General features: G+C 36.0%; 1 protein-coding gene across 1 annotated transcript in view; it reads right to left on the minus strand.

The window, feature by feature from the left end:
* Positions 1 to 285: 285 nt before the first annotated feature.
* ZNF292 (zinc finger protein 292) overlaps positions 286 to 15,368 on the minus strand; it is a 56,606-nt gene continuing 41,523 nt past the window's right edge. Inside the window, exons 5-8 of the mRNA XM_062572780.1 lie at positions 14,292 to 14,494; positions 11,243 to 11,379; positions 9,862 to 10,003; positions 286 to 8,143 (exon numbers count right to left, since the gene is read on the minus strand). Coding sequence (XP_062428764.1) covers positions 959 to 8,143; positions 9,862 to 10,003; positions 11,243 to 11,379; positions 14,292 to 14,494 — 7,667 coding nt within the window. The 3' untranslated portion in view covers positions 286 to 958. The remainder of the gene's footprint in view (positions 8,144 to 9,861; positions 10,004 to 11,242; positions 11,380 to 14,291; positions 14,495 to 15,368) is intronic.

A 15,368-nucleotide genomic window follows, 5' to 3' on the forward strand; every position in this document is an offset into this window, starting at 1 on the left:
AGAAACAAAAATAACCTTTATAAGATCACATGTATAAAACAAGAAATGAAATGTGATTTTATTTAAGGCAATACTGGGCTACTTCACAAATCACCACCTCAAATATATACACTGCTCCACACTACTAATTTTCTATCACATTCACGAAGGATCTTTAATACCAAATATTGTTTTAAATCTCCAATGTAGCAAACTATTTTTATTCACATTTCCATTTTTATTATGGAATCATAAATGCTTTGTATCCAATTAAAAGCAATGAAAAATGTAGCTATAAGAAAACTATTATATTTATGAGTTAACTACATATGAATATCATCCAAAGATACTGGATGTTAAAATTTACAAAAATGATGGTGTGTCAGTACATGTTTAATCTATGAAATGTGATCTTATTCAGCTCCTCTCCTGTAAATAAATGCTTTATGCAAAATAAACTGGATATGGCAGACTCATCTAGATATAGTTGAAAAGTTCTTAATTTAAAATGATTAAAGGACAGTTTTAAAAACTCGATCACTTAGTTACAAATTAAAATTCCGAATATAAATGTGTCATTTAATAGTTTAGACTTACAGACTGCTGGTGGCAGCAAATGATTTACAATAATAAATATATACAAAAAGATGTATCTACAAATAAAGAGTACTGTTATACATGAGCAGTGACCTGGTGAAAGATACCAATCACAGACAATTCACAAAGATTTAGTTCATGGAAAGGACAATCTGATAGAAAGTTGAGGTTTTGATCAAGTATTTACAAAACTGAAGCAATTATTCTCTTCTTCAAGTCCCATAGGGATAAAAACAAATAAGAAATTTACATGACTAGTGTCATGTTTTTTGCTAGATTAAATCACTTCAAAATAAAAGAGCTCCACAGTTACTAGCATGCTTGATGGCTTCCTATTCAAAATAAAAATGTATTACAGCTCATGGTTAAACACATTAGGTTTTCAGTATTTTGATTCTCCTTCCTCGTTACCCATAACAATTTCTTTTGCAGCTGTAGCCTCTGGATTATCCCAACGTCCTTCAAGTTTTTGCAAACTGACGGTAGGTTTCATTTCCTGAAGTTGCTTCAACACAAGCTCAGTGCAGTCTTTAAGAGTCTTGTCTAAAACTATTTTTACATTATCACTACACTGAATTTGTGATGGATTGGCAAACTGTACAAGGGTTTCAGTTTCAGAACACGACCAAGTGACATTATTACTTGCTAAGGAGGTTTTCTCGTTGGTTTTTCGTGAGTTTGAATGAGATCCTTTTTTGGTTCCACTGCTATGGTAGTCTCGTTCAGTGTTTTTCTTTTGCTTCACAGCAGACTCTTCGAGGAACTTGAGGAATGAGACCTCAAAACCCATGGGCTTAAATGAACTCCAGTCAAATGCTGCAGGTTGCTCTTCAGCTGTTTGAATAGCAACAGCAGTCTCTTCTTCCCTATGCATGCTATTTAATTCAGCGGGATGCATATCCTCAGTTTTCTCAGTTCTCCTCCTTTTATTCTGAGACACATTTTTTTCTTTATTTGCTCTTTTTAAGTTGTTTGATTTTTGCTTTTCTGAGTGGCAGGCGCTGTTTTCCTGCAAGTCATTATTTACATTGGAAGAGATTTTTGCTTGATTTTCAGCACTTGAACAATCCTCATTAATCAGTTTAGTAATGAATAGTTCTGTCAGTTCATCCACTTCATCCTTCTCACCTTTTTCAGTTTCATTTTGTGGTAACGTAGATGTACTTGAATCATTACTGCTCACTAACAAGGTTGGTTCGGCCTCTTTCACGTCACTTTTTTTATTAGTCTCCTCTTGCTCGCAGGATGCTTCCTTTACTTGTGACACAGAGTACTTTTTAGATACAATAAGGAGATTTCTGTGTTGTGAAGTAAATGCCTTGGACAACTTGTGACATTTATAATGTCTTATGATGTTACTTTCACTTGTAACTACTGATGAACATCCCTTTATCATACATGGATACTGTGTCACAAATCTGCTTGTACATTCAGCTAAGGCATCATTTCTAGCCTTTATTGAATACACGTGCTTTCCACGTTTCAGTGAGTAAGCCTTATTTTCTTGAATTTGCATTCCTTTTGAATTTTTGCTTTCCAAGTTAGCATTTTTCTTCCGTTTCATTTTCACTGACAGCCTGTTACCTTCTTTTCCTGATCGGTGTTTCAGTACTCTCTGTTTAGACTTCAATGGTTTCTCCTGATTTGCCTTACTTGAAATGTTTTCCTGACCTGGTGTCAGTCTCCTGGGTCTTATTAGATGATCTTTATGCTTGTCATTATGTTTATTAAAAATATGCCTTAGGAGGTTAGATCTAGTAGCATAAATACGGTCACAGCCTTCACAGTCGCACTTGAATATGCCATCTTCTTCTGCTTTGTTTGGCCTTATCTTAATATTATGATCTGTCTCAAGATGTATAATGTAGTTAAAATATGCTGTAAACGAACACTTACAGTGAGACTGATCACAAGAAAACCTTCCCCCATCTAGGGCCGATTTCATGTTTCCAATTTCCTCAGGGGTCATGTCATGAAGCTTCATATAATGCTGTATCAAGCTGGTAACCTCCTGAAATATTCGTGAGCAGTCACTCACCTCACACCTGAACTCTCTGACAGAGGGTTTGGTTTCAGCCTCATCACGTTCTTCCTTATTTGCCTCATTATCTTCCTCCACCTCCGCAGAGAATGCAGGAAGGTCTGATTTGTGCACAGCCTGATAATGAAGAATCAAATTTTGTTGTATTGTAAAAGCTGCAAAGCAGCCCTGATGGACACATCGATATGGTCTATAAGGGCTGTATCTGGTAGGGAACTCCAGAGATTTTGCTACAGGCTTCCTACGTTTTCTCTCCTCTTTTTCCTTTCTGTGCCTCCTAACTTTGCGTACTTTGGGTTGTGTCTGTGTATTACCAAGCAATCCTGCATTATGTTGGTCTGGCGGAAGGGAAACCACTTGGGGAGGTTTTTCCAGTCTTTCAGGAATATTTTTTTCTGGTAGTAGTTTTTCTGAGACTTTTACAGGCTCTACAGCTTCCTTTATCTGAGCTTCTTTGACCAATGGAACTGCAATTTTATCTTCTGTTATTAGTGTCTGCAAATTCTTTATTTCAACAGATCTTGGGGCTGTGCTTACAGTTTCATTTTGAGATCTTCTGCCATAAGGTCTTTTAATTTTTAATTTTACCATCTCCTCTGTTGTAAAGTGATGCACAAGCTGACAGTGTGCTCGGAGATTAGAGTTTCTTGTGAATGTTTTTGGACAGGTAGTTACAACACATTTAAATGGGGCATACTTCAGTTGATGTTTCTTAATTTCTAGTATCATTTCTGCAGTGTACTGATGAACCTTGCCATAGTGTTTAAATAATGCATCTTTTGTCATAGCACTGTAATTGCAACCTTGATCCTGACATACAAAAGGCTTATGAACTTTGTCACTAAACTGAATGTTACTTGTCTCTGAAGATGTCTGGACAAGAGGTTTATTTTCGGTTGATGCAACAGGAAGTGCTGGTGTTAGTGTATCTGCTGCAGGACACTGGGAAACATTCTCAGAGATCTGAATAGGTGAATCATTTTCTAGTTTCAATTTCTGCAAGCCCTCCAAAATTTCCAATATTTGAGCATCATCCTTTTGAGATGTTTCAGACTGAGTAGAGTTACTCTTTGCAGTGGTGACATTCCCTGTGTGCACTTCAAACTGTGAGTGAGTGGGTAATTTTATATTAAGGGAAGAACTTCCTGAAGAGGTCTGTCCATTATTTACTTGTGAGTTCTGTGCTGAAGCCGTGACAGTATCCTGAATTTCAGTTTTTACTTCAAGTATTTGTGAATTCATGGCAGTTTTAATTATTTCAAGAGTTTTTTCAAAGTTCTGAATAACATTGTCTTCTGAAATCTGTTCATCAGAATTTGCTTGTACACAAGAATTTAAAGCCGTCATTTGGGAATCCCCATTTTCAGTTTTTACTGTTAAAGGGGTTAACGCTGTATGAGTCTCAAGATCTGTTTTGAAATTCTCTTTGATACTGGTCATGAATAATTGATTGTCAACATTATTTAGTTTCTGCGTGAGATCTTCCACCACCGCTTGTGAATCACAATTTGCTAGCAAGTTTGACTGAAAATTATCTCCCTGTATTTGCACATTTGCTTCAGTGCTTTTGGCTAGAAGTCCCATTGTTGCTATATTATTTACTACTACTTTCTGTGATGTGTTAGGTGCAAGCAAGGGTGTAGTTGCTTTTCGCTTCCTCTTCGAAGCAGTAGTTCCCTTCTTATTCAAGTTACTTGATTCTGTATTTTTGGGACTACTTATAACTGAAACTCGTGAACTGTTCCCTGCAAAATTTGGTGCTGTTGCAACAGTATTAGAAAATGAGCTAGAACACAAACTATTTTCAATAGTCTTTATCATTAAATCATCTGTTGCAAAAACAGGCAAAGTCTTGCATTCATTTATTGAAGGAATTTTGGCATTTAGGGTCTGGTTTTGGTCTGTTAGCAGGGTATTCGGACTACAGACTGTCTGCAACAGAGGTGACACAGTTGAATTGGGGAGAACAGCTGCATTTATTTGAGTTGTACCAGTGACACAACTTGTTGTAACTGCGTGTGGAAGTACTTCTGTGTTATCAAAGGTACTTGGGATGCCGGCAGTTTCCAAGGCTTGTTTTATAATTTGATTTCCTTCCTCGTTCCCATTGGTATTAAAGTTAGTCACATTGGCCCGTGGAAACATAGTCTGCAGTAAGGTTGCAGAACGATTTTCAGTTGTGAGCAACTGCAGGAATGATGGATCTTTAAAACACGATTCTGGATTGAAGGTAGATTCCTGTGGTTGCTGCAAATTTAATGAATTTGAGGAAAGAATCATACTGGCAAGCAAAGACTGTCCATTAGCTTGCAGAGCTTCTGAAGAAATTTCTGATCCTTCAAGGGGCTTACAATAGGACCTCTTTGATAAGTGACCACCAAGTGATCTAGGATTAGTAAAAACTCTGAAACACCTGCTACAGATAAATTTGCCATCACGAATTATTGCTGGCCATTTTGCCCGCTTGTTGTGCTTTGGTTTCCTTTCTTTCCCATTTGGACCTCGGCCATGATCTTTTTTCACCTTTTCTGAAGTTGGATGTTGCGAACTAGTTTCGTTGAAGTTATTTTCACTACTCACTCGTGAGGGAAATATTTGATCAACTGTTTCCTCTTTAGAGAAAGCAGAACTAGTGTTTCCTTCTAGTTGTGATGAAAAGTTATTTGTATTATTTTCCAGTTGTGAGAAGACTGAATTTGGAGCATTCTCTCCTGGTGAAGGAAAGAGAGACATTGGACCATTTTCCACAGGCAAAGGAAGAAAAGGATCTGAACTACCATCAATATTCAAAGGCATAACTGTTTTTGCCAGATCTTCCAACTGGGTAGGTAAAGTTGCACCAGACAAGTTTTCCATCTGGGAACATAAAACACTCTCAGGCTCACTTTTAATACGAGTAGACAAACTTGGATTTATGACACTTTCCACTGTAGGCAACACAGGATTACTCAAATTTTCCATGTGGGCTGGGAAAAGTGTACTTGAGACATGTTGCACTTGACTGGAGCAAGTGGGATTCAAACTAGTTTTGTTTTGTGCATTAAAAGCACCACTGCTTGGACTGCCCACTTGTGATGGCATAAAATACACAATCTTCCCATCAGTTGTCACATTTTGCAAATTGGTGGATTTTCGAGGTTTCTTATTTTTACGCTGCATTTTAAATGCAGCATATTGATCAGGGTGTGCTGCCTTCATATGTTTGCCAATGCTCTGTGATGAGTTGTATGTTCGGGTGCACCCTTCAACTTGACAATTAAATTTCTGAATTGGGGCTGCTGCTGACACAGCTGGAACTAAAGAATTATTTATGCTAGGCTGTGATGGAATAAACGTAATACTCTCTAAAGTTTGTAAGGGCAGGTTATATAGATTAGCTGCAGCCTTAATACTGTCTTCAATTTCAAGTTTGGAAATGGGTAAGCTGTTTCGATAGCCTGTCTGATTCTGCATGCTGAATGGATTTACAACACTCACTTGTCTTTCTAGGCTTTTTGATTCAAGAGCTTCTGGTTTTAGTGCTTCTGAACTCACAGAAATATTTTGAATATTCTGGGACTGAGTGAGACAATCTTCCTCCTTTCTCTCTTGGAAAACTGGAAGACAAGAATCAACTGATGAGCACAACTGCTGGGTTCCAGATGTACTGGTTTCTACTTTACTGGTAGTAGCTGCCAATTTACCTCGTTTTACAAAGTTATCTCGGACCTTTTGGTTAATAGCAGGCAGCTTAACGCTGCTTGCTGGAATTGTGGCTTCTGTCTTCACTGAACTTGTAGTAGACTGCTCTGAACCAACATTAGGCAAAGAATCACTTTGCCTCAGTATGCTTGCTGATACATTTACGCTTTCAGTCCCTACTGGTTCTGCTTTGACTTGATCCCAGACATGGTTTTCTCCTTCAGTAAAACTACTTTGATTGTCAACTGGAGGAGACGTCAATTCTTCTTTAATAGCAACGCCATCAGTATTTTCAATAACTTTAGAAGGTTGACTAAGATCAGTTTGATTAGTCTGGTCTTCAGGCTGTTGCACTTCTTCAGGCTGCTTGCTGTGATCTTCAACATGCTTTTCCAGTTCGTTCTGGGAACGGTACACTTTTCCACATCCAGTGAATTTGCATGTATAAGTATTATAGTGTTGTGCTTCATGATCATAGAGTAAATACGCTTCGGAAAACACTCTACCACATTTAGGAAACATACACTTTGCTCTGAACACTTGATGCTCTTTCCTATGAGTCAGCAGCTCAGCATAACTGTTAAAACCAGCCTTACATTTCATTTGTATGCAGATATAAGGCTTGCTGCCACAGTGCATTTGTAAGTGATCATTCAGGTGAGTAACACTTACAAAATGTCGTCTACAGTACTGGCAAATCACTTTTTTGCTTTGCATTTCAAGAAAACGTTTAGCTTCCTCATTGTCTTTATGCCCCTTTGCATGTGCTATCAGATTTTTAAAATATTTAAAGCCTTTTTTACAAAATGTTACAGGGCAGGTGAATTCATTAACAGGTAGTGTCTTTTGAACGGGCACTATCTCTGGTACATAAGGTTTGTCTTTATCATCATTTTCATCATCTGAGCCATCATTATCATTAAATACAATGAAGTCTGTTGAATAGAGACTGTTCTTCTTAATGGGCCGCTGTTCCTGTTTGGATATGGAATCAGTTTTCTGATTCTCATTGGCAGCTGCTATTTTAGGAGGTCTTCCCAATCTTCTCAGTGGTTTCATAGCAGCCAATCTCTCTTTGCTGGATTTTTTAACATGCAAAGTCACATGGGGAACAAAAGTTTCCTTAGAATTAAAATTTTGGGCACAAATAGGGCAACTGTAAATTCCATCTTTATAATGTTTCTGTGCATGCCTTACTATTCTATGACCTAGGAATTCTTTGTCGCATAACACACAATACTGCATATAGGCCTGCCAGTTTCTAAATCTAGCTGATATGAACCCCCTCTCTCTGAGTTTTTTAATTTCTCTCTTTTTTTGCTTTTCATCTCTGATACCTTTAAGAAGGCTTGTGGCATCATCAAAACCGCCCGCAAGCCCATTCATGGAAGATTCTTTATTGTCTTCTTGGCAATCCTCAACCTTCTCATAAACTTCACTGTCATTTAGTTCATCTATTGAAGACACAATGGATGCCTCCTCTCCCATCAGTGCGAGACACTGACGCTTTAGAGTTTTCCAGTCCCAGAATTCTGGATCAAAAGGCCACTGAGTTTTCAGTACAAGTAAGAGCTCACAGCGCAATGAATTTGGTATTGGAAGATTCTCTTCATCATACTTCTGGTCAGGCTGATTATATAGCATTTCAACAGCATAATACGCATCCACAGTAGGTTCAAGAAGAAATTCACTCAGCTGACAAGCACGTTTAACTTCCAAATCATCTGGAAGCAAGCAAGAGATAGTCTTGCAAATAGATATCTTGACATCCGTATTTTCACTGGATTCCAAGCGCAATGCTTTCACACAGAGTTCAATGCAGGTTGCAAGTCCAGCACCATCAATCTATAAAGCAGAAGTAAATTTAGTAAGTCAGCTTATCATAACCCTTTTTATATTTGTAAATACACGGTATCATTATTTAATCCTAAGTGTCAGAAAAGTATACCTGGAATTTTATGTACATTTTAAGAAGCACAGTGACTGGTCTTTAAATGCAGCTCCTTAAGTTGCATAATTTGTTTTCATGCATAAAAGAATTTAAAAGTTTACATACAACTAAAATACAAATTAACCGCATGTTCTGTTTGGTTTGATGGCTTTAGGATTGCATGCTAGAGTTGTTCAGAGTTTATATTACAGCAACATGCAACCTTTTGCACCAAATAAAGTCTGTCAAGTATGTCAAAATTATTTGAGATAAGTTTCTATGGGATATTAAATTAACACTAGGTAGAATTCAAATGATAGGAAGTCCTATTGCTAAAGTAAGAGAAGCACATGATTTTGAAAAAGCCCCATAATCTGGACATCACTTACTTCAGGTATAAAGGTTTATTTTTATATTTAAAAATTATGCCACTTCAAAGTCAAATGACTTTAATTAAAAAGAATGCTTTATTCCAACTGAAAATATTGTATAGTTAAATGTTCCATCACCTAAAGGTTTCAAAGGTCACATGGATAGCCTTTTCTCATTTGTACCTGTGGCAAACAAAATGAATTTTTTTCACTTTGCAGTCCCTTTATGCAGCCAAGGAAGCACAGAGAGGTTTTGGTATACATGAAAAAGAAGTCTAGGGTATTTATGAATGTACGACACTGCTACCCATATGGTATCAAACCTCTGCCATCAATGAAATGATCCACTGCTCACTAAGAAAAAATAACTATGATATGGAGCAGACAGAGCTCTTAATATCACAAGCCTCCGTGAAATTGTTTTCCTCCCCCCTCCTCCAATTTAGTTCAGATCCTTTGAAAAAAATCACATTTAAGATTGGAAGCCAGTTATTAGCCATATCAGAACATCACATAAAATGATTTTTTATTCCTAGAATAAATATATAGAACTACAGAATTCCTCAAATCAAAAGGTTAAGAAGGAGTTAGATTTCAAACTATAAATTAAATAGCAGAACTACTCATGATGGGCTTGTATTTACTAATGATAGACTCATTTGATGGCAAAATTAGTTGAAATATATGAACTAAGTTTAGAATACAACATAAGATCTTAAGTCCACAAAATCATTTTCATTTATCAAAACAAACTGTATTCTTAGTGGCAGATAAAAAGATTTTTTTTTTGCTTTTTATAGTTTGTTTATATGTTAATATACAGCCTTCATTTCCTCTCCTTACAAGTTTTTCCTTGACATTTTCTGTAATATTTGAAATACTAAAAATAATGAATAGGAACGTTAGGATCTCCTAATAGACACTATCTCATTTAGAGGACATGGACAACATTAGGAGGCTATTAACTTCACCTTTAGATTTTTCCTTCATCTCAATTGTGGCATCCAGCTCTTCTGTTTTACCACCCCCTCCCCCCCCCTTTTTTTTCCGAAGGATCATAAAAGTTGTAGTGACTTAAACTGAATTAGCTTATAGTTTGCCTACACAAGGAAGTTGTAAGGGTCTTCTGTAAAATCAATTATGATCATCCCAAAGCTGATGCTACACTAAGAAACTGAATATCTAAGCAGCTTTAGTAAGTCTTCCTGTGTAGAGTTCCAAAAAAAGTGTCATACAAAATATTCTTTCAAGAGTTTCCTTACCTCTGAATTAATTACTTTAATCAGGAAAAAAATGTGATAAACAGTCTTAGTTAATACAGAAAGTTGACGACATCTCTCTAGATACACTTGAACAGAAGGCTCTACCCTTTGCTGCAGTTTACTCCAGAAAAGAGTCAGTTCCCTAGAAAAAAAGAGAAAAATATTTCAAGAATAGCAATGCAATCACAAAATCTAGTCACAAGAAATGCACAGCTGAGCAGAGTTTCTATTTTGCCCCTTGGAGAAAAAAAAATTTGAATTCTTCATAGCTTCTTTTATAGATAAAAGTTCTTAAGAATATACTCTCATTATTAATTTTCAAAATTACTCATTTTCAAAATTATCTCAATGACTCAATTTTAGAAGAATATATCAGAATAAAACTAGCACTGTGTAGTATTAAGTGGTTTATTCTTTATTCCACAGACTTGCATTTTACGTTTCTGAATTCTTGGTAACTATTAACAGGTACAGTAGGATAACTTTTCTCTGCAGTAGATACATTTTTATTGAGCTGCTCTACTTTAAGAGCTGAATCTAACTGTGATTTAGTGCAAAATTAGTCCCAAAAGTCAAATACTACTACTTTATCGACATTAACTTATCGCTTAATTACAAGTATTAGTAGTTTCCCAAATGCTAGGCCCTCCTTAAGTATAAATAGCTAAGAGTGTTCAATATGTTGTGGGATAGTGTAAACCCCTAAACCTAAGCAGAATCTGTTAATGCAAACCCTGCATTAGACATCCTACTGTTGCTGCACATGTAGAAGAGGAAACAGCAAATCCATCATGAATTGTACAGATTTGGAAGCCCAACTAAACTGTTAGGAGCTGAAGTTCAGAGTCTAACAGCTCAGATATCTCTCAACAAAGACCCATTATTTGTTTCCAAAGCAGGGAAATCAAGTCTTAAACAACAAGTAATTTTAGCAAGATTATTACTTTTGTTGTAACTTTCCTTCCAGAAATTTCTCAGAGGAAAGAATTCTATGTTACAAAATAAGCACAGAAAAGTATCTTATGCAAAAACCTATTTTTCCATTGCTTGTATTCTGTTCTCAGTGCAGAAATTCATCATAATGCTGACTAGCTGCCTGCAGATATTAAATTCCTCATTTCTACAGCATATTATTATTGTCAAGAAAAAATATTAAAAAGCTGCTGTTATTTGTTAATGTCTCATCATATGGTGCTGCCTTCAAACTCCCATAATAGAAGTTAATCATGTCACATACTTTTTTAAAAGCTTTCTTATAGCCTAATCTCCTTCCTGTTTAGCCCATGGATTTTAAAGAACAATGAATGTTAACTTATGGCTTATATGTCAGCTATATGTTGCTGAAACTAATTTTATTTCCATTAGCAAATAATAAACTCACCAGGCACAGTACATCTCTCCTTGCTGCAGCTGACGAGATAAAAATGCTGCACATAAAATTAGAGCACTTTTCTCATCTCCATCAGATTCTAGGTTACAAATCATTTCTAGAGCATCTTTGCAATCTACTTCTGCAATCTGGAAGGGAGGAAAGAAATCAAGATCGAGACTAAGCAAGTTGTTTCACTTTCAGACAACGTTAATCTGATCCTTTACAAAAAGGCAGTAATTTAGAATTTAGTGAACATCAAGCTTCTCGACAGAGTTAAACAAATCAGTACTTATCTAAATAAAGTGAGTGTCAAAAGCGACTATGCCACCAGAAAAACTTTTTGTAAAGTGAATATAAAAGCCTGTGTCTCAAAGACATTAGACTGATCTGTCTACTGTCCCACTCACCTAAAAATTTTGAAGTACAGCATTAATCATTCTTATATATTATGTACACATGATAAATGCAAAGAACAGATTTAGAACTTTAAATTGCAGCCTAACACAGAAAGACTTCTACCTCAACCTCCCCATCTAACCAGTTTAGTAGTCACTGATGTTACTACTGCTCTAATACAACAGCTGGATAACTAATGATGACTAATGCGAATGTTCCAGTATTTTCCAAAAATTAAAGACAAAAATACAAAAGAAGCTGTATAGCAAGAGGCAGACCAACTTAATGATCTTCTAGAAGAATATTACTATCTGTGTAGTAGATACTTATACTTAAATATAACTTATTTGTTCAAGCCACAATTTCAGCACTTAGTTTTTTTAGCAAAGCAATGAAAAAACCACAGTCACCCAGTAGTACTGGACAGTAGTATTAGCATTGAATCAGCAGATTTAATATAATAACTGCTATTTTGCCTCTCATCAGACTGGTTTGATTACATCAGTTAGCACATGAGGCAGGACAAACTTGCACTTACTCTTTGACACTGGCAGTTGAAGAATAACAACTATTCCAACAACGCTGTTAGAAGTCTCTTGAAAAATCATAAGAAAACCCAAAGAAGGAAACAGAAGTCCCAATCCAAATAATCAGACACTTCAGTACTTGGTAAGGCAGCAGTACAGTTTGGTTTAGCACCATAGTATCCAGCTATTGATCCAGCAATCAAACTACAGTTTTGAAGAGTACAGCAACTCAGTCCCTGAATTTACACTTTGTTACTACAGTAATAACCTTTCACTAAGCATCATTTGAGGTTTAATAATCTCAAAGCCACCTTCTAAAGAAAACTGCAGTTCTTAAGCCCTCAAAGAACATGGATAAACGTAACTGCTGTACTAATTTAGACCAAACATCTACATTGCTCAGCACCCGTCTCAGAGAGGTGCTTTAATATTAGTTAAAAGCTTAGGGAAGAATATGAGAACTCAGTCTTATAATACATTTTTCTGAAACGTTCTTCCAGTCTCTTAAGAGTTTCTACAGAGCTTTGTTTGCAGGAAAGGTCTGTACAGGTCCAGTCATCAGGTCAGTCTAGGCATTTCACATACTGCAGATTGAATTCTTCAATTTTTGAAGTGAATTATTTGTCTAATCCAAGCTGAAAGGCTTTTCTGCCTATTCTGAATACGTATCAAAATTTTCGTGCCACTAAAGAGTGAGGTGTGCTTCTTGTATTTACTTTTATTTTCCATTTTCTCACTCTTCTCACACATGAAATGGCTATCCTTTTTAGTTCAGAAGTCCACTTTGAGATGTTAACTGTGTATCTGCCTTCAGTTTGTGATTTATAAACTTTCCAGGATAATCAGTAATACTGTAAACAATTCTGCAGTTGAGGCTGCAAAGCTAAGCAATCCAAAACAGGGAAATACTTGAATTAGGTTATCTGTGATAACCCAATTCCAGCTTTAGTGTGTGTTACGACATACTAAGAAACATGGCTACTCATTCCTGCAGGATGCCAGATTCATTCACAGACCAAGCCCATTCTATTTTGGGAACATGATACGGATGAGTAATGAAGGAAGCATATTTGCAGGGTCAAAAATTCCCATTTCCAATGAGAGTATTTAATGAAAGCACAGAAGGTTGCACAAGCCCAGTCACAGTTTATCCTATGAAGTTCCTGCTGGGATTCCTCAGTCTGTTCTGCCTAGAGCAACAACCTGAGCTGATCCAACACAGCTTTACAAGAGCATGTCCAATGCGAAGGATAATCTTAGCATTTCATCTATATCTAGAATGTCTCCAGTGGGGAAAAATGCAACTCATGCATACACAAAACAGTGAATTTGGCCAAATTTAAACACAAAGTAGGAAGCTTTTCTAACAACTATTGTGTAATTTCCATCTTCTAATTCTTAAAGAGCAATTTCAGCATGCTTAATTGCTTATTTATTATGAACATAAAATGATGACAGAAACAAAGAAACAGCAGAGAGATGCATAGAGTCAAGAAAACTGACAAATGCAGAAGCATGGCATCATAAAAAATGCTCAGGTAAAACTCTGGGGTGGTGTGAGCGATGAAGATGCCAGCTGAAAGAATGCACAGGAGCAAAGCTGTCATCTCTTCTTCGACTTTTGTATTTAAGTAAGAATTTCATATTTCTAACTAGACAAAATACATGATTATATCTTCAATTTTACCTTCTAATAGAAGTAAACTGTGATTTCCTGACATAGGCACTTGAATCAAAAAAGGCTACATTTATCCCTGTATTGAAAACAGCACCTAAAACACCGTATACAGAATTTATGGTTCAAATAGTAACAGTGGGAAAATCATCATCTCCATTTTACAGACAGGAACTGAGGCAGAGACAGAAAATACTTTGAGCAAAATCAAATATAATGCTGTGACAAAGCCAGAAAATGCCTACTAGCAACCTAGTATTACACTTTCACAAGCATTTTAATCAAGAGTCATTACTAGTCAGTTTAAGAGAGCCTTTAATGAAAAGAAAAAAAATACCAAAAGTATTTTAGATAGTATTTTAAAGTAAAACCTCTTCTAAACAAAAATAGCCTAATCATGACTAGTGTCACTATTCTTATTTAAAGAAAGAAGTCTAAAAGTTCTTTATTTTTTACTTACTTCTTCCATTAGCTTTTCATTTGGTGATCCTGAACACAGACAGACCAGGTAGGTTTGCTTGAAATTGCCTTTTGCACTTATTTCTGGATGGTCAGAGCACAATTTTGCCAGTGCAGTAGCTTGCGTTAATTGCTTTGTTTTCATTAGATGTTTAATACGCATATCCAGCAGGACAGGGCCTTCAAACACTAAAAATTCATTCACTTCAAAGAAAAACAAGCCAAAATATTACATACTCATTTTTCAGAGGGTTACAGAATTAACAGATGACATTTACTCATTCAAGATTAACTCATGAAATTTATAGAAATCAAAAAAGGTAGAAAAGCTATACAGCAAGAAGGTAAAAAGAGCCTGAGAAGTGTACTTGTGTTTTACCAAGGTTCCTTGCTACAAGAGACCTTCTATCTAATTCCTGTTTTTCATTCATTCCAATTTCTTTGCAAATTAGCTGTGCACAAAACTGAGATTTACAGAGCAAATAAATATTAAAATGTTTAGATACCATTTAATTACAGTTTTATAGAAAAATATATTACACAAAGCCACTATTCCAACATCTCCTTTATGCTTTTTTGCTATGCCTTTGGTAACAGTTGTCTTTTAAAGACCTTGTTATGGAAGGATGAATGTGACAAGTGTAGATGTAGCTAAATGTCTTTGTTTTGGTGTTAAATATTTAATATTATGCATTCATATAACGCAGTCAAACTTCTTTAAAAGTTATTCAAACAAAGAAAATGTTCTCACAAAAAGAAGCTTGTTTTGTATGTCTTGGACTGCATATAGTTCAGAATGCAAAGATAAAGGAATAGTTATATTTTGTTCAGCTACATTCTGTAGATAAGCTGCTTCCAGTGCTAAAACTCCACTGTCTAGTCTAACATCCAAACACTAGGTACTTCAGTGGAAAAAGAGTCCTGCAGAAAAGGCAAGCACAGCTTAATGTTTCCACTCCTATGTACACATCTCAGATCTCACCCAGATCTTCAGGATTAAAATTACTTCAGTTATGAAGCATGAGGTTTAATACTACCTCCAAAATATTTACAGTTAACTATTAAAACTAGACAGACA

Source organism: Rhea pennata, chromosome 3, assembly GCF_028389875.1.
Source record: "Rhea pennata isolate bPtePen1 chromosome 3, bPtePen1.pri, whole genome shotgun sequence".
Classification (NCBI taxonomy): Eukaryota; Metazoa; Chordata; class Aves; order Rheiformes; family Rheidae; genus Rhea; species Rhea pennata.